The following is a 19,146-nucleotide window of genomic DNA, read 5'->3' as shown; positions in this document are numbered from 1 at the left end:
TGCAGAAATATGGACATATATGAGACCCTTTCTAAGGAAAAAAAAATTATTCAAAACTTTTTTTTCAGCTATTATGCACTAAATTAAATGTACTTATGGATATTATAATTACTTTCTACAAAATCTGCTAGGAAATAAAACCCAAAATTCTACACACATAGATGTTGAAAATGTCTTTAAAATCATTATATTCAGATAAATGAATTAACTATTATGATGCTTGCCTATCACTCTCACCCAAGTGCTCAGAGCTTGCTGCCTGTAGTGCTCTGCTTCCCTCTCCTGGTCGGAAAGTGTAGCTCACTCACTGCCTGGACCCTATGGCTCTTCTGAAAATGATATACCTGTACAAGACATAAACTATCTCAGATGGATTGTTATACCTAGAGAGGGTAAATATAAACAGGAATGGGCAACAAGCAGAACATTGGCAGACACATTGACGTTTCTGCAAAAATAACAGATTTCCAGTAGTGACATGTGAAGGACATGACCAAGACTTTAGCCAATTAGACTATTAATTTAGTTGCATAAAAGTAGCTTTTTAACTTTAATGTTAAACCTGCAGTGTGTAGAATTTTGGTTTTATTTCCTAGCAGATTTTGTAGAAAATAATTATAATATCCATAAGTACGTTTAATTTAGTGCATAATAGCTGAATTTTTTATTTTTATTTATTAGTTTTCCCCTTAGAAAGGGTCTCATATATGTCCATATTTCTGCATATTTTGGACCAAGGCCTAGTGCCGCCATCTTGAAAGTGTCATAGTTGGAATGTCATCAGGTGCATTGTTTAAAATTTAGAATTGTTCTTGTCCTTGAAGGCCACTGTAGCTTCTGTTATTATTCAAAAGGGTTGGGGTTACCCAGGGAGCGTTGCATTCTAGAACTTTGTAGAACTTTCTTGATGATGTCATATTACACACTGCACCTTTAAATGTTTTACATTTTGGTGTTGTCTTGTGTGCGTAAGCATGAAACTTATTGCTAAAAAAAAATTTAATCAAGGACTGTCTGCTTCCTCTTATTTGCTGTGATTTAGTTCTTGGAAATGTAAGCCGAGGGAAAATGATATTTAAAAATTAAATACTTTATAAGGTTACAAAATGCATGTTTAAGTAATCCATAGCTTATGATTTATGGGGATTTTTGGAATGCAATAATTGAAGCAGCGGTATCATATATTCTCTGATAGTCCATTGGCGTTAATTTATCATAAAAACCCCTCTGTGTTTGAACAGTGAGCAAAAAGGAATTCATGTTACAGATACAGCAAAAGCATGCATTATGTATGCCTATTACAGTATGAATCAAGCACTGCCTGTTTCAAATGTCAAAACACCCAGAGACCAACCAATCCTGTCCTGAAATAGCCCTGACCCCAGCTTTTCTGTGTGTCAATTACTAAACATGAAGCAACTTTCTTTAGGAACATTCAGCATCTAGGCCTACTGTATGTAGGCTAGCTAGATTATAATTTATGATGGGTTTGAAAGACAGAATATTTTATCTATCCAAATGGAAAGTTGCAAAAACAAAGTAGACTTACAGCAATAAGCTTAACACAGGCCTATATTGTGGCCCCACAAAACAATTGGATGAAGACCTAGTTGATAGGCTATTGCAGGCCACTTTGAAGTAGAAAATTCCCCCAAACAAATTAGAAATTTGTGAAATTACCAAATATTTACTGGTGAACAATGCACCTGGGATTTGGGGGCCCAGCTGCCTGGTAGTCTAGTGCTTTTGACTTCAGTATGCGTTGACCTGAGGAGCGTAGCCTACATTATCTGTTAAACAAGCGAATTGGAAGTATCACATAAAGCTGTCCCTGGAGCCCTGTGCGGCCTGGCTGCAGGGGGGTGATGATCTTTTATTAACAGTTTAAAGAATGGATTATAACAAGGTGGCTGAACTTCACCTCCAGGTGTAGATGCTGCGTCACTCGGGGATGACAATAGAGAAAAAGAGACCGAGTGAAGCAGAAATGTGAAAACACTTGAAAGGAGGCTTCAGAGCATTGACAGCTCCAGGTTTTCGCCCGTGCAGGGGCACCAAGACGGACGAGGAAACCCCGAGGATCAGGGCCTCCTGTACGGATGACACCAGCAGGAGCCCGCCGCACCGCTCCCGTGAGCTAGCATCGGCTAAGCTAACAAATGTCTTTCCCTGAATTTGACATAATTATAAATTGATAACTAGATTCATACAACTTTATTTGAAATATTCGAGACGTGGAGTTGCTATGAAGCTCGTTGTCAACCAGATGGAAGGACAACATCTAGTCTAGGACTGTGGAAAAAATATTTCTCCAGGTAATACTTTGGTTGCAGCCGACGCTCACATTAGCCTGCTGGCTAACTTTACGCTAGCTAGTTTAGGTAACTAAGTAGCCATAGCTGTTTAGCAACTAGTAACACCCTAACTGCTCATTACATCTGTCTAACTTCTACGGTTATTTCATGAACAATAGCGTGACGGTTCTTAAAATGTTCGAAAGGTTTTTATAAGCATAGTAGCATTTGCAAACCTTAACTAGCTAGTTAGCGTTAGCCAAGTCTGGCCGCAGTCAACAGCTTCTCGTCAGTCAATAACACTTTCATGAAGTCAGAACTTTAATAAAGTTAATTCTATGGTTTGTCATGAAAGTTGACACAAAGCTACATATTAATAGTATTATTATTGTTGTTTTTTTAGGCAGGCCCATGTAACATTTGCTTGGCCGGCATTGTTTTGATACGCTTGTTGAGGAAAATTATTCATGTTGGCTGCCTGGGGAAATCTGGGTAATATTGATTGCAATTAGTTTTTAAATTGTTTGGGTTTTTGAGTGACTATCATCACCACAAACAAACCTATGTACCATTAGATGATTCCATCCATTGCAAATTGATGGATACACGAGTTCTTAATGGGAAAAGGAAGTCTAGCCCTGCTTTTTCATATGGTTATGATGATAATAGATAGATAGAATTTTCTTTCATGCCAACAAAGCTCTTTTGAATTTGATTCATGTTTTGCTCCCTCTGCCTAATGTCTGACTTAAATAAGTAATGTAGTGTCAGTGGGGAGAATTGCCTCCCTCACCAGTAATGTCCAGATTCAGCAGCTCCACTTACTCATTCCCTTTGCTTCTATGATTTGTCATTGTTAAGAGATCCACTTTGCAAAGCATTCCCAGACCTTCATCTGAAAATAAAGGAATTCACACTCTGGACATTATTAGCTTACATATGCTCCAGAGTGTGATAGAATTGCCCCAACTCCCTCCCTCCCTCCTCTTTGTCATTGTTCAGCATCTTCAGCAATTTTCCCCTGCTTATCCAATTTGTTAAGTTAGCTATAAAAAAATACCATTATTAGGATTTTCATTATCCAATGAGGATTTTTTTTTATTCAAAAGTTTTTTTTCCAGCAAAGGCCAGTAAGCTAGCAAATACAGCTATCAAACAAAGTTTGCTTTGTGTCCATGGAAAAGTGTTACATTGGCTGACCAGACATATAGAAGTCATCCTTGTCTTGTGTGACAATAACTTAACCCATCTTGTCCACATAAGTTCCAATTTCATTCACCGTTTGTGTCTCTCTTTCTAGGCATGATGGAAGGACTTCACAGCCAGGCTATAAGCCTGGACCCACGCAGGCAGGAACTGCTTGAGGCTCGCTTCACTGGAGTTGGTGTGACCAAGGTAGGCGTCTCTTAATAGCTTAATAGTTGTTTTGTTTCTATCTGTCACTGCTGAAATACATTTGGAGATACAAAACAGCAGCTTGCAGTTTTCTCAGTTAATCCTTCATTTTGGAAAGCTTGGAAGTCTTCTCTATTTCAAGCATTGACTGATGCTCTGTGTTCAGGAGTTGTCCCCCCCCCCAGGTGAAATGATCCTATCTCCCCGAGCGAAAGCTAAAACAAGACAAGCTCTGTCTTGGCTGACATGGGAGCTAGCCAGCATCTCTTTGTTTCAGTGGAGACACTGAAATGGCACCGCAGCAGAAGCTTGCAGCATAGGCTGCATGCTGTGCTGCAACCCTGCTGTTGGATTGGGTATTACTGTGTGAGAAAATGGCAACCCCTGAGAAAGCAATCAGTATCGTCCATACTCCGGCTTGTAGTGTGCTTTGAGATGAATTGTCATGCCTTTTTCCCTGTGCTGTCAGAGTGTGAATTATTTAAGGCTGTCAGTCTGTTTTAATACAGTAAATGTTTTATTAAGGTACCATTCAAGACATTACTCTGAACATGTCCACGATACATGTTCAAAGAGAGAATAAGTAAAAATGTCTTGGCTGAATGTGTGACCTTGAGCAGCGTAGAGCCAGCAGGCCTTAAAGCATTAGCTTACTGCTTCAATTAGCCTGCTGTTTCTCCTTTGTCTCATCACACTGTGCAGGTGTTCGTGAATGGTTTGCATGACACAAACTGATTCTACCAATTGGATTTGAACTGAAGATTTGCAGATTAATCAGGAGTTTATTAAACTCTCACTGTAGTTTCTTGATTTTAGCATTTTCGCTTAGTGACAATAATTTTAGAGCCATACCTGTTAGATGCGTATGCTGGTATTTCTACCAAATGATATATAAGGAGTGGAGTATGTTAAAGTTGAATGCTAATTTGCCAAGTAATATCATTTGTCAGATTTGCGAGTTTACTTGCATTACAAAGTCAATAGACCTCAAAAGAGGCAACCTTCTTTGGTATATGAGTACGCCGTCCACATTTATCAATAGAACAGCATATGTGCATGTGACATGATTAATCAATCACGGTTATTGTGTGTGTGTGTGTGTGGTTTACCAGAGTGCAGCCAACAGTGAATCATCCAACCAGTCTCTGTGCAGCGCGGGATCACTCAGCGACAAGGAACTGGAGGTGGGTTTGGGAAAGAGTCAGTTCAATTGTGACCAAGTCAATGTGACTTCATCATCAGGTCCTTTGACCTTGTGTTCACTTCCTGACTTTCTGTACTTTAACTAGTGATTGTTTAGGATTTGGCCTCAAGTATTTTGTATACAGTGGTGCATGCTAACATAATGGTGAAGTGGCCGAGATTCCAACCCAGAACCTTCTTTCCGGGAGACGACAGTGCAAGGCAAAGAGTCAAAGAAATCAAAATTCTGCTTGGCAAATATTGCCTTTTTTAGATTTGTCAGTTTAGTTTTTTCGCCATTATATTCTAGTGGTTTTCGGAATAAACTTAGTGAAGTAAACATTTTAATCCAAGCTGTTTTTCTTTTCTGCTCATGTCAGACACCAGAGAAGAAAGTCAATGACCAGAAAAGAAGAAAGAGAAAAGTAGACATCCACGACAGCAACAGCCAGGGTGAGTGGTACCTACGGATACAGTTCCTAATGATCAGAAATTGTTCACTTCTCTATTGGCTCTAAATAGTAATCGGTGAACATTTTCAATAATGTAGTTGGAATGCAATTATGCATATTAAAATTGCATTTGTGGTCAGCCATTCTCATGCATCAATAAATGCATATGCTTAGGAACACTGTATACGATTGTATGAATTTGTTACTTCTTCTTATACATGTCCTTGTTTTGTAGGAAAAGGAAGAGGGCACAAGATAAGTGATTATTTTGAGGTGAGTACAAACTAAATTGACATGATATGTATTAGTCCTGGGTAATGAGTTTTGAATTGTCTCCTTGCTCTGCATTGTTTCAAACAACTCCACACGCACTTTTTTGTGATGTCTTCTCACCCTCATATTCCGATTGTGCCAGTATGGTCCTTCATCAAATTCTTCCTAAATAACAACTCTTACTTTCTATCTTTCTATTTTTCTGTCTTGTGTCTTTTACACTCTTGTCCACTGCCCTGTGGCCAGTTTGCTGGTAGCAGCGGCTCTGGCACCAGTCCTGCCCGGGGCTTCCCTGTGCTGGTGCGCTCCTCTCCACAGAATTCACTATCTAACCTTCTGGTGAGCACCAGCATCCACCTCCATAGCCCTCTCCCTTGCTTTGGCTCGCTCACCTTGGTTGATCAACTGTTGGTTTTAGCAGCTGTTTAGGATTATATTCATAAATTGGTTATATGGATCTTTTCTTATTTTCTCTTAGATTTGGGTTCCTGGTTATTGGAACGGGTTTAAGAGGCATGTTACCAAAATTCTAATCCATTTCTACAATATATACATGACTGGATCAGTAGTGCCAATTGATTCCTTTACCCATTGAGTTTCCAAGATTCAGTTATTGAAATGTTTCTTTTTAGTTAATGGAAAATGAAAACAAGCTCTGACAGTGACAACATTTCTGATTGTGTGGGTTAGTTGTGACAGAACAAGTGAGTCTGTGGCATTTATAACCGGGAAGGATCAGGGTAGGACAAACCCCGACCTTTGGCAAGAGAAACCGTAGCTAATGTTAAAGTTTTCACAGCTGGTTATGTTTTCAAATGTTGCATTGGTTGCAGGTTTATTACAAAGTAAAGCAAGGAGCAGTTCAGGAGAACCATGCGTACATTATGTGAAATTGGTGCCTGCACTTTTAGTGACTGTTGATTGCATTTGTCTATTATCACCAAATACTGAAACTTCTAATTAAAAATGTCTTCACCTACCGTTTTCATTCATTCTATGTTGAGATATCGTCTTTCCTCATCACAATTAACAGCTACAGTATGTAAAGAGCTTCTTACAATAATAGGGCTCTAAATTAAAAGGTTATGATTGATCGGTGACTTCTAGCGTCCCATACGAAAAGGACTATATACAAAATATGTGGGAGATTGATAGGGTTGTTGAGGATTAACTTTGACTACAGGATAAGACAGAATCTAAGACATGATTCATTGAATACGGCTTTCATATTGTGCTTTCTAGTCCAAACTCTCTTCTGAGCAACGCTGTCACGCATTTCACTACTTAATACAGTTTTTTTACCACTTTTGTTTCTGCCATAATAAATAGACATCATGGGGTTTTTAGGTAGCCTACCAGCTGTATGCATTGTTTTCAATAAGTGTTATATTACTGGCTAAGAGCAGGGATGAATTTGGTTGTACAGGGATATTTATCCCAGAAATACAATTTCAGGTCAACGTGCTAACAACATATGCTCATCAAAAGTGAGACATGTAACAGCACTTTATAATTACCTGCCCTTTCCTAATCATTTTAGTCTCATAAAGCAATGTCATTCTTTTCTTATCCAATGTTACTGGAATGATACCTATTGTAAGCAGTTTGATCATTTATCATTAATGGACAGTAAAATACCTTTTGAGAATAGAATCACTTAAATAATGATAGAAGAGAAAGTTTCTTTATCCAACTTCAATGTATTGGAATGGACAAGTTAGCATTAGTTAATATAGAAATGTGTGTTTGTTTACAAATACAAATCTCTCTATTCCTTTGTTCTTTTCTTCTCCCTCATGCTGTCTGTACCACATTGCTGTCATATTTGACCCTGTTGTCTTTTTCTGTCTCTCTCTATTATGCAGTTTCAGCAAGGCAGTCCTTCCTCCACAGGCTCAGTCCACACAGACTCTTCATCCTGCAGCTCCGTTAAGGCAGCACCGACACACAGCTGCTCACACAAGTCCATCCAGGTATTTATTTAATTGTTTTGGTTATTTTGTCCTATTCATTTATCTGAGTGAAAAGTGGATTTATTTCACTAATTGCGTCTTCCTTAGAAAAAGTGCCATGTCAGAGGCCATTATTTGACTTCGAAAACACAAGTTCACACCTTGTTTTGCTAGACAAAAAAATGACACCAATTTTCAAGATGTGTATGCTAGAGTTAAAGGTCAATCTTTGAAAGGTCCTCCCACCATCACTGCAGTCATTCTGACACAATACTTTCAACGCACGACAAGCTATCCTCGCAAATTATATTAATGAGCCTAATTAAAGGTCAACATTTAGGATTTAAGTCTAATATTCAAGACACTGAGGGGGTGTCTGCATCATTTGAGTTCGCCAAGGTGTTAACGGTCTTGTTGTTGTTGTCTCTGCCCTCAGTCAGAACTGACGCTACTGAAACTGACAGCGCTGGAGAAAGACAAGAACTCTGACCTGGAGAAGAAGGAGGGGAGGATAGACGATCTGCTGAGGGTAAGATAAGAAAATATTAATAATCACTTCACAATCTAGATAGATGTGCTACCTCTTTCCACAACAAACCCAGTAATAAACCTGCACCAGTATGGTTTCATCATGAATGTTGTCTCGTTCATTTACATTTGGTGTAAATGTCAGCAGATAATTGTTGCATTGTGTCAGTCCAAGAACAAAAAACGATTTGAGTTCTTGATGTTATCTGGATAAGATGTCAGCGTGATGATGTTTTTTTTGTTTTGTTTTTGCAGGCCAACTGTGACTTGAGGCGTCAGGTAGATGAGCAGCAGAAGGTACTGGAGCGCTACAAGGAGCGTCTTAACAAGTGTGTGACCATGAGCAAGAAGCTCCTCGTAGAGAAGGTGGGTGAACACATGCATTTGCACAAAGATTTTTGCTTGAGAGAGACAGCTTATTTTACCTTGTTCAAGCAATTGCACATTTGATTCCAACAATGTGAAAACCAAAACAACTGCTCCTTTTAGAATTGATAGATCTGAGCACTTCATAGTGATTATTATGGCAACAGCAATTTTCTGTTACAAACCTCTTAGTAAAGAAGTTGTGTGTTTCCCATGAACAATTTTTAATTCATGTCTTTGGTTGTAGTCAAAGCAGGAGAAGAGGGCTTGCAGGGACAAGAGCATGCAGGACCGTCTGCGTCTGGGTCACTTCACTACCGTACGGCACGGAGCCTCCTTCACCGAGCAGTGGACAGATGGATACGCCTTCCAGAACCTCATCAAGTCAGCATGCAAATAATCTATAAACCTTTTTTTCCCACTCCATTCTGCTTACAGGAATGTTGACGCTAGATTGTTCTTGCATGTTTCAGGCAGCAAGGGCGAATAAACTCCCAGCGGGAAGACATAGAGAGGCAGAGGAAGCTGCTAGGGAAGAGGAAACCTCCCTCCATGGCCCAGACGCCTCCGCCCTGCTTCGAACAGAATAAACGAAAGAGCAGGAGCAACGGCCAGGAGAACGAAGCGTAAGTGCACAAGCATGGCCTAATGGACCTTACACAGTAGATGTGATGGTAGATTTTTGTCCTGCTATTTGTACTATAGCTTGTTTTATTATTTAGTGCTTAAAACAATTATTATAAAAGACATGCTGATAGATAATAAATAGTATGTGATGATTGAGACATTTGAAGCTTTATTTAAACAGTAGAATCTCAAGTTGACCCAGAACCCCCCCCCCCCCCAAAAAAAAAAATCTTCTCATATTGAGTTGCACAATATGCACTTCTATGGACCTATCTGTAATAACCCTTTCATAATGAGGCTCTCTGTTACTTTGTTTCTGTCTATTTACATTCAATATGAATTAAGTGTATAGCATATTTCCCCCTTCCTCAAGCAACAACCTGTTGTCATTTTTTCCTCATACAGGCTGTCACTGGCAGAATATCATGAGCAGGAGGAGATTTTCAAACTTCGAATCGGTCATCTAAAGAAGGTACCAGTTCATTACATGAAGGAGTTTGTTTCTATGTATGTGTTGTTTTGGTACCAGTTACTGCTTAGTGACCTATTACTACAGTTAATTGTTCCTGCGGTATGTGATAGAATTGTGTGGTTGCTGTGCAGGAAGAAGCAGAGATCCAGGGAGAGCTGGAGCATTTGGAGCGAGTAAGAAACGTGCACATTCGGGAGCTGAAGAGAATCCATAATGAGGACAACTCGCAGTAAGTGTCATCTCTGTGCATATTGCACCATGTACTGTACTTTAACTTAAAAAATTGTTTGAAAAATCCAAATATTTAAAAAAAGTTATCCTCTGTAGATTTAAGGACCACCCCATGCTGAATGACCGATATCTACTACTACATTTACTTGGAAGAGGTGGCTTTAGTGAAGTATTCAAGGTAAGAATGTGCCATTTTAGTTGTCCTCCATTCTTTATGCTCACCCGTTTTAATAAGAACATTAAAGATTATAATCTTATTATGTTTTTCTTTTACAGGCTTTTGATGTGACAGAGCAAAGGTATGTGGCCATTAAAATCCATCAACTCAACAAGAACTGGAGGGAGGAGAAGAAGCAAAACTACCACAAGTGAGTGAACCTTTGTTCACTGCATTTGCTCTTTTTGATCAATAATATCATTTTACACGGGCAACCTTTTTAAGATTAAGACTTTTAACCTTGAGATGTTTTTTTTTAAGTCACTCAACTTTTCATTTCTTCCCAGACACGCCTGTAGAGAGTACAGAATCCACAAAGAACTTGACCACACGAGAATAGTCAAACTCTACGACTATTTTTCACTCGAAACAGACTCGTAAGTGAATCCTCAGGTGTGAGGTGTCAATAAATGTGTAGGCCTATAGATGTGAATATATGTGCTACAATTAAGTGCTAAACATAGTGTAGTGCTAAAAGGCAGCCAAAAGTTGTTTAAAGTGGCTATAATTGCGATATTTTTTAATCTAATGGCAATGTGAATACGTTGTGACAATTTGAAAGTGGTCGCTAGTTTCGTGGTGAACCTACAGAGAATTATCACCTGAACCTGCAGTTATTTTTACTGGAAAATTTCCAAACAACCTGTTGTATCACCTCTGGCAGGTTCTGCACAGTGCTGGAGTACTGCGAAGGCAACGATCTGGACTTCTACTTGAAGCAAAATAAGCTAATGCCTGAGAAGGAGGGCCGCTCTATTGTCATGCAGATTGTCAACGCCCTCAGGTACCTCAACCAGATTCGCCCACCCGTCATCCACTACGACCTCAAACCAGGTATTCACACTGTTTTAGTTTGTCACTTTGTCCTCATTCTAATTCAGAAAAAAACAATGCTGCTTACAGACATCTTGTGGTACTGTTCTGATTGTAGGAAACATCCTGTTGGTTAACGGCACAGCTTGTGGAGAGATTAAGATCACTGACTTTGGCCTGTCAAAGATTATGGATGATGACAGCTACAGCTCCGCAGATGGCATGGAGCTGACTTCACAAGGAGCGGGGACCTACTGGTACATAGAGACATTTCACAGCATTTAGTAACCAAGCAACAAATGGGGCTTTACGACAGGCGCAGTCTTTTTTTAGGGAAATATTGTTTACTAATTCCACTTCTGCTCTTCATTCAAAAGATTGTTCAAAGGGTGCAATGCTAAGAGAAAGCATAGAGAGAGAACCTGTTTAAATCCCATGTTGTGACTGTTTGCCTCACAGGTACCTGCCTCCCGAGTGCTTTGTGGTGGGCAAGGAGCCCCCTAAAATATCCAACAAGGTGGATGTTTGGTCAGTTGGGGTCATCTTCTACCAGTGCTTATATGGACGAAAGGTAACCTGCATTCTTGAACAGGGATTTTGTTGCCAGATTCTCTTTCATCAATGTGATAAATGAATTATAGCTCTCGGTCAACCGTCTCCCTTTTTTCCCTCCATCCAGCCGTTCGGTCATAACCAGTCGCAGCAGGATATCCTTCAAGAGAACACCATATTAAAAGCCACTGAGGTGCAGTTTCCCCCCAAACCTGTGGTCACCACAGAAGCAAAGGTGTGCAAGTCTTTTCTGTTCATCAGCTATCAAATTAAAGCACTGTTCCCATCAATCTGTGTCACTTAAAGCTCCCATATTATACACTTTTCGGTACTATTATACACCATATTATATGGTCTTAGTGGTCCCTAATATGTTTTTCTTTAATTGTTTGCTGAAAAAAACTTTCAGATAATTTATTGTACTATGCTGATGTTCAGCTAATCTCACAATGGCCTATTTTTAAAAAAGAGCTGCAGCTCCCCTCGTAAATATACAATCTTTGAGCTGCCCCCGCCCCCTGTCCGGAAGCGAAGCCAGATACGCCTCGCCCTCTGTCTGTCAGGGCCGTGGACCAATAAGAAATAGGGGTGTGGAATGCAAAGTGGAAGCTTCTGGCTTTACAGTTTGTGAGGTCAGAAAAGGGGAAAATTCGGACTGGAGTATATTGGGGGGGAGGGGTGGGGGTTTCAGAAAGGGGGAGAGTGAGAACAGGAGAGATTGTTATTTTTTTTTATATTTTGGCAGTCTCTAGGCACACCGTGGACCCATGGATATGTTAGAACACATTTAAAAAGTGCATTTAGCATAATATGTGACCTTTAAGTCAGTGTCTTGCTGAGTTTTAAGGCCACATGAAATAACATCTGTATTCCTAAATGTGATATAATTGCTACTTTAAACAGGAAGGGATCCCTCTTGACTTTAAACGTATTGGATGCTTATTAAGGCTTGTTTAGTAGAAGGTGACTAGGAGTCATTCAGATTTAGATTTGCAGCCTTTTCTAAAGAGTCCCTCTTTCCTTTCTTAGGCCTTCATTCGACGTTGCCTGGCTTATCACAAGGAGGACCGTGTGGACGTGCTGCAGTTGGCCAGTGACACCTTCCTAATGCCACCTATTCGAAAAGCCGTGGGCAGCAGCACACCTCTGGCCCCTCCTCTTCCCTCCACCTCCACCAGTGCCTCCGACTGAAGCTAGCTGAAAGGAACTGGAATAAAACCCGAGTGGGGGAAAAAAAAAAAAGCCACGGGAGGACGTTACACACACATGATGAAAGCCATCCTTTTGCTCTTTTGATTGTGAGAGAGCAGAGAGCATGATTAGAAAAGGGATAATTAATGTGTGAATGAAACCAAAACGATGAATGACTTGGTGGTGATGTGTTAGTAAGCGTTTCCACCACTGTCATCCAAGTGGTAACAATGAAGGGCCAATCTCTGGCTATGGGCTCTGTAGAACCCAAAGATTTGCCCAAATGCATGCACTAACACAAAAAACTTTGGCTCATTTCAAGGGGCTTCTTTACATGAATAATAGTAAAAGCACCTGGAAAAAAAATTGCACAATTGACAGGCATGAAGGATGCCATCGTTGGAAGATCTGCCTGAACTTTGCTGAAGGTTTTAAAGAAGCAGCAGCATTAATGACATTTCATTATATTCTGCTTAAGACCCATCATCTATGACATTATTTGGTCACTTTAAAATACATATCCCTGTAGGTTTGAACCTGGGACTTTTAGGAAGGGCTCCAATGAGTTATAAGGACTGACTGATGACCAAAGTGCAAGGCCTGCCTTGTTGACATGGCAAATATTCAAGAATATGACGATGCAGAAGAGGATTGATTCTGGAAAGAGTTACTGATTTTAATCTATTTTAAAAGATTTTACAGGATAACTGGAAGTCGGCTTATTCTTTTAATTAAGTCCATATTTTTCCAAGAAATGTACCCCCTTTAATGTTTGTGTTAACCTTATAGGGGGGGCTGACTATGAGTGCGTGTTGTGATGATAGATGAAATTAACCAGACATAATTAAGAAACCATTAAAAACATTTGGTAAAATGTGGTATCATACTTGAGTTGGGAAAGGTCAGTTGGCAAATACGCTTTAAAAACACAAAATAATCCATTTAGTCTTATTAGTAAATCTTCTCCACACAAATCATTTTTTTCACAGCATGTTTATTAACTCATATCCCACCATTAAAAGTCTCCATCATATCTACAACAGACAAATTAACGTGGTGGTGCAGCAGAGTATAATCACAAAGAAGCTGTATCGGTGAAGCTCTAAACATAACTGTTAACCTGCAATGTATGTAAGTGACAAATGTAATTACTTCATTCAAGGTTAATGAAATACTGACACACTAATGTGGAATACAAAACGGTGTTTTATCTATTACAATTCCTTCCTTGACCATAATTATCACATCATACTCTTACAGCTTAATTGGGATATTAATTAAAAAGAGTTGCACAGTGAGTCAAGGGTTGTGCTGTAATGGGGGTGGAGGAATATCTCAAATTTGAAGTGGTTAGATCTGAATTGGGTTAAGATTTCTTTTAAATTACATTCTAGTCTGATATGTTCAATTCACACTCAGCTTTTTCTGAGAAAAGACAGATAATAACTATTGAAGCAAACAATAAAATAAAAGACAAGCAGTTTTTATACTAACATATTGCTACCCTGCTTTGTTTAAGGGACATGACTACAACCTGTGCCAGTCTTTGATGTTCCCACAGTGCGCTCACTATTCATAATCTTCACTTCCCAGCACAAAGATACAAGCTGTCCCCTCTTTGTAGAGAACACAAACAATCTGGACTGAAGATCTAGATATTGCTCAATGTTTGTTATCTTATACTGAAAAGACTTGTGAAAAGGTGCAGGTATGAACCATTTCTTTTTCTTTGGCCAAGTGAGATTCCCACTCAAATCTACTCATCAGAGGGGCCTTTGTCCGGCACGTTTATCTGTTGTAGAACTGTGAGGTTACCCATGCCAGTCCCCACTTCAGGTTAGTGAGCATAAACTTGAGTGCCTTGGTCCACTGCTCTTCAGAGTTAAATTGGGTTTTGATGGAGTAGGAGCCTCCGCTGCCACCTGTGTCCTCGATCTTGCCCTTCTCCACATCCATCCTGAAAATCGATTAAAAATAAACAATATAGTTCATTGAGCACAATACAATTGTGGCAGAGAGCAATATAAATATTTTTTCCAGAGGGTTCCTAGCCTGGAAATCCAGACCCTGATTTCAGGCGCAGCAAATTTAATTTGCCAGCGCCTAGTGGCAGGTCTGGGAATGCCAGGCTAGAGGGTTCCTACATTTCTGAGGCTTTTGCAGGTTGCAGTGTCAATTTCTTAGTTGGACCACAGAGTTAGGCTGTGCAGTCGAGCACAGTGAGCCTTTTAAAGTTGTAATCCGTAGAATAACCATCTATTCAATTGTCTGTTAAGTTCACATCTATCAAATAGTGACTTAAAATAATGGTGATTGAGCATATGACCCACTGATGAAAGGGCCTGTATTTGCTGATTTGCACAGTAATACTATCTGACCTAATCTACTATCATATCTACATTCCAGTACATCTGTACGTTGTATTCATTTTGTTTTTATAAAGACATGGTCCTAGGTCCCACAATTTATGAAAAAGGTTGTGTTGGAAGTTCCCTATTTCCGTGTTCAATCGAACACAGCAGGCATGCCTGGGCGAATGTTGTCCCTTCCGAGTGCCAATGCTGTAGCGATACAGACTCTCTGCCTGTACTTCTCATAACTTCTGGGTCACAATGTTGGATCAGAACACAGAGAAAGTGTTGTGCAGTTAAGAACTGACAATCTACTGACTTCATTCAGTCAACTATGTTTTTGAAAGAAAGTCTTGTCCAGAAGCACCTGCAGTTACATTTACAACAGCTAGAAGCAACAGCTTAACTCAAATACAACGGATTCAACTTTTAAGGCGAGTTACAAAAGAAAGTGTGTTAGTAAATGTTATTCTGGAGGCCATGCTTTAATAATTCAATAGGTCGTATAGCCAAAGTTCTCCCAAATGTCCCTTATTTGCCTCAATAGAACCATCAGAGTAGACAAATCTCCAGCCCCTATAGAATAAATTAAGAGATAATGGTCTAGAAGTTGCATTCAAACTTCATGAATATTTACAGCTTCATGGCAAATGGCTGCAACGATGCCACCCGGGGTTAATGAGCATGAATACGAAAATGTTGACATGGATTGCTGGTGTGCAGGTATCTGACCTGTACGGGAGGCAGAAGCCTGTGTCTCCTTTTTCCACCTCCTCTTTGAACTGCTGCACACAGTCCAGAAAGGCCACCATGGCGTGGTCGAATTTGTTGTCCCAGAAGAACCTCAGGCCACCGGAGCAGTACAGAGGAAGTTCCTGGATGAGCACAGGAGACAGAAAAAAAAGAGCATAGGATTGGAGTCTGAAGGATGTGTTTAAATGCTAATGGGCGAGCCGGGCTTAAGGACACTGTGTGCGTTACCTTAGACTTGTCTGTCAGCGATTCTAAATATGAGTGGTTTCCATATGGGACAAGACGATACCTGAAGAGAGAAGAAGAAGAGGTGTCGTTAGAGTTTATTTTTATGTCGGCTTGTGGAATAACATAAAACATAACGGGGGGGAAAAAGTACAAAACGTTCGCAATGACAATTCAAAGATGCATATATTGAGGGAAAATATAATGTCAAACGTGTGTTTGTTTTGAGTGTGCACCTCTGGAAGCGCAGCCCCATCTTGTTGGCCAGAGCGTGCAGCAGCAGCACCGTCTGCCCCCACGCCGCGTTGATCTCGTTCCACTCCACGGGCACACTGGGTAATCGGCCCAGGCGGAAATTGTTGATGGTGCCAAACTGGCCGCTGTGCCTGGACGGAAGCAGAAACAAACCATTCTATAGATTCTCTTTTAGTCCCGGAAGCCTATATATCATATTTTGGTAAGTCAGAAAAATGAAGCATTTATCCTTAGTGTGTGTGTGTGTGTGTGTGTGTGTGTGTGTGTGTTTGTGTGAGAGAGAGAGTGACTGAGTGAGAGAGTGTGTTTGAGTGTGTCCGTGCGTGGGTCTCCCTGCGTGTGTGTGTGTGTGTGTGTGTGTCTGTACCAGATGTGAAACGTGGCATTGAAGACGTTAGTCTTTTTCAGGCGATCCAGCTGAATCTGGCAGTAACGCATCTGGTTGTCGACGCTCTTCAGCTCATCATCCAGCTCCAGCTGCTGCCGTTTAAACTCGCTGTACTCCTTCTGGTACCTTTTAAGCACAAAGTGGTAAAAAATAGACCCAAAAAACACTTAAGCTACTGTATCGTTTAGTATGAAGCACTTGTCACCTGTTCACACACACACACACACACACACACACACACACACACACACACACAACACACTCACTGTAGCTCCTCTGTGTCTAGCTGCAGAGAGTGTGTCCTGCTCTGGGCCAGGTCCTGGGCCACGGCAGCCCTCTGATCCTCCACAGACTCCAGCTCCTGGACCAGAGACTCCTCCTCCTCCTTCAGCTGCTGCAGCTCAGCCAGCAGCGTCTCCTCTCCCTCCACCTGCAGCTGGGACAGCAGCTCCAGACACTGCCTGAACAAATATGTCAACATCAACATGCAGTTAAAAAGGTGGAGTTTTTCTTTGTCTTATTGTTTGTCAAATTCTGTGAATATCTCCTCACAATCCGCTACCTGTCCATACTGTGTGTGCAGTAGGAAGCCCACCGTAGCTAGTAACGTGCACGTTTAAAGAGCCTAGGCAGTGTGTTAACACCAGATTTTTTTTCACAGCACACACAGTCCGTACAGGTAGCAGATCGTGATGAGATAATTCACTGATTTAAAAATAAATAAAAACTGTAACAAAAAGTATTCTCCAGAATCCCCCGACTCCACCTTAAATGATGCTAATTACACAAACCGCACATAAGTAGACATTTAAAATCAGCAAGTTTGTAGCAGGTGACACCAACAGCATTTTCCATCTCTTGAAAAAGTCTCTCTTAATTGAATTCAAGCTAACTCACTTGTAATTCTGGCATTCGTTCTCTGTGATGTTGAGCTGCGTGTCCAGGTGGTCCAGCAGGGTGTCAGTACATTCCTCACACAGCGGATGGTCCACATCCGTCTGGCCCGACATGATGTCAAACAGGTCGCTGGTCACCTGGGTCGCATCGGATCAGAGAGAAAATTGTCAGTCGATATGGTAACATCACTAACAAACTGTCTTGATAAGGACATGGTGTCCCTGGGTTTTAAGTTCAGCCTAAGTTGATAATCAGAGTTAACCGACATATAGGTGACCTTACCTTCAGCCTACGACTAAGATTTTCCATGGTGCCTCCATCAGACGCTTCTCCAATCAGTGTGAAGCTGTTGGCGCTCTCTGTGGACATCATCCTGCAGAACAAGACTCAACAGCTCAGTCAACTTTGTAGGATGTGTTGCATTTTTGCAAGTCCATCTCCAACCTCATTTGACAAAGGAACATTTCATAATAACCAAAAGATAGTCAACAAACGTATTGCATACAGTTTTCAGTTTAACCAACTGTATGAAGCCTTAAGCGCTCACCGTGCTGGGGGGATGTATTTTCTTGCCACTCCATCCTGCTTGTTTTCTACAAAGGTCTCCTGGAACAAAAAAAATCCAATTCTGTGACTCAAATGCGTTTGCTTGCTTGCCAAGACTGTAAACTGTAATGTAAACAAAGGGTATGTAAACAAAGGGGCCCACAGTAGTTAGCCACATGCCCACTTACAGGGCCAAGGGTATTTATTAACACACACACACACACACACACACACACAGTATGTACAGGTAGCGCAACGTAAAGAGATATTCACTGATTTTGACAAAAAGCTTTTGACATTGTGTTACTTATAAATAGTTATATAAGTATGAGTGGTAAATTTCATATAACTGTCTTAAAGTCCCAAATGTAAACATGCCATAATAAAACTAATCAGTTTCAAATCTATGTTTTCTGCTGTACCGACCTCTGGTACTGTCCCCTCGTCAGTGCTGTCAGCCTGTTTGCTGGGGGTCACTGTGACCAACGGAGCTGAAGAGGGGAGAGAGGGATAGGGATGAAGAGTAATTACATGACAGATTGAGAGCGCAAACACATTACCATACAAACTTCACGTACATTTCCCAGTACCAATGATTGATTACCATCGCTATAACGTACCAATAAGTTCCTGAATTGTGACCCGGTCGAGCACATTGAAGGAAGTGTCCAGCTTGAGCGGCTGACAGCACCGCTGACACACAAAGCTGACCTGCATGGTCGTGCTCGACGACTTGGAGCCCTCCATTACTAGCGAAGAGAAGACAAGTCAAGAAACGAAAAAGCACACTGGAAAGAGCGAAAATGTTAAAGTGGGATAGTCTGGAAGTCAACGTTACATATATATATATTTTTTATATACTATCTATGATATATAGCTTGCTAGGCTAGCTAGATAGCTGCTAGACTGGCTAACATTAGCCTCGCAGCTAAATTGACCGTAACAAACGCCGACGTTGTATAAGGTTAAGATGGACTCACTGCCGTTTGTGAAAAAGGAAAACTATCACATAATAATCCTTACCTGCACGCGTCGTCAAAAAGAAATCACTTTTAAATTGGATTCAGCATGACTGTTACATTTTGCACCTCGGGACTTCTTTTTCCACTTCCGTATTGTTGTTTACGTCGGATGTGACGTCAGATTCCAGTGCGAACGAGTCACGTGATAGAAATACCCATTTTCA

The 19,146-nt window shown here is 40.6% G+C and overlaps 2 protein-coding genes across 4 annotated transcripts; one reads left to right on the top strand and one right to left on the bottom strand.

The window, feature by feature from the left end:
• Positions 1-1,815: 1,815 nt before the first annotated feature.
• Positions 1,816-13,412, top strand: LOC307267110 (serine/threonine-protein kinase tousled-like 2). Of its 2 annotated transcripts, XM_080049329.1 has the most exons (21): positions 1,816-2,315; positions 3,595-3,689; positions 4,802-4,873; positions 5,252-5,324; positions 5,559-5,596; positions 5,843-5,935; positions 7,462-7,569; positions 7,985-8,077; positions 8,332-8,442; positions 8,690-8,826; positions 8,916-9,068; positions 9,475-9,541; positions 9,673-9,770; positions 9,869-9,950; positions 10,049-10,140; positions 10,277-10,366; positions 10,654-10,823; positions 10,921-11,059; positions 11,262-11,373; positions 11,482-11,589; positions 12,384-13,412. In XM_080049329.1, the coding sequence occupies exons 2-21, from the start codon at positions 3,597-3,599 to the stop codon at positions 12,543-12,545; spliced, it is 2,091 nt and encodes a 696-aa protein (XP_079905455.1). In that variant the 5' UTR covers positions 1,816-2,315; positions 3,595-3,596; the 3' UTR covers positions 12,546-13,412. The 2 variants fall into 2 exon arrangements, with proteins under 2 accessions (XP_079905455.1, XP_079905456.1); XM_080049330.1 differs by lacking the exon at positions 5,843-5,935 and having other exon boundaries at positions 12,384-13,404.
• Positions 13,413-13,544: 132 nt separating this feature from the next.
• On the bottom strand, positions 13,545-19,081 carry becn1 (beclin 1, autophagy related). 2 transcript variants are annotated; one of them, XM_080049332.1, is made up of 12 exons: positions 18,984-19,063; positions 18,581-18,748; positions 18,387-18,451; positions 17,962-18,020; positions 17,697-17,787; positions 17,415-17,551; positions 16,784-16,978; positions 16,497-16,643; positions 16,111-16,260; positions 15,878-15,938; positions 15,629-15,771; positions 13,545-14,502 (listed from the first exon to the last, which is right to left on the bottom strand). In XM_080049332.1, the coding sequence occupies exons 2-12, from the start codon at positions 18,705-18,707 to the stop codon at positions 14,334-14,336; spliced, it is 1,344 nt and encodes a 447-aa protein (XP_079905458.1). In that variant the 5' UTR covers positions 18,708-18,748; positions 18,984-19,063; the 3' UTR covers positions 13,545-14,333. The 2 variants fall into 2 exon arrangements, with proteins under 2 accessions (XP_079905458.1, XP_079905457.1); XM_080049331.1 differs by having other exon boundaries at positions 13,549-14,502; positions 18,581-18,709; positions 18,984-19,081.
• Positions 19,082-19,146: the final 65 nt, after the last annotated feature.

The sequence above is a fragment of the Ammodytes marinus genome, assembly GCF_949987685.1.
Source record: "Ammodytes marinus genome assembly, chromosome: 20".
NCBI classification, from domain to species: domain Eukaryota; kingdom Metazoa; phylum Chordata; class Actinopteri; order Uranoscopiformes; family Ammodytidae; genus Ammodytes; species Ammodytes marinus.
The sequence above is the reverse complement of the archived record's forward strand: the minus strand, read 5'-3'. Positions and strand labels throughout refer to the sequence as shown.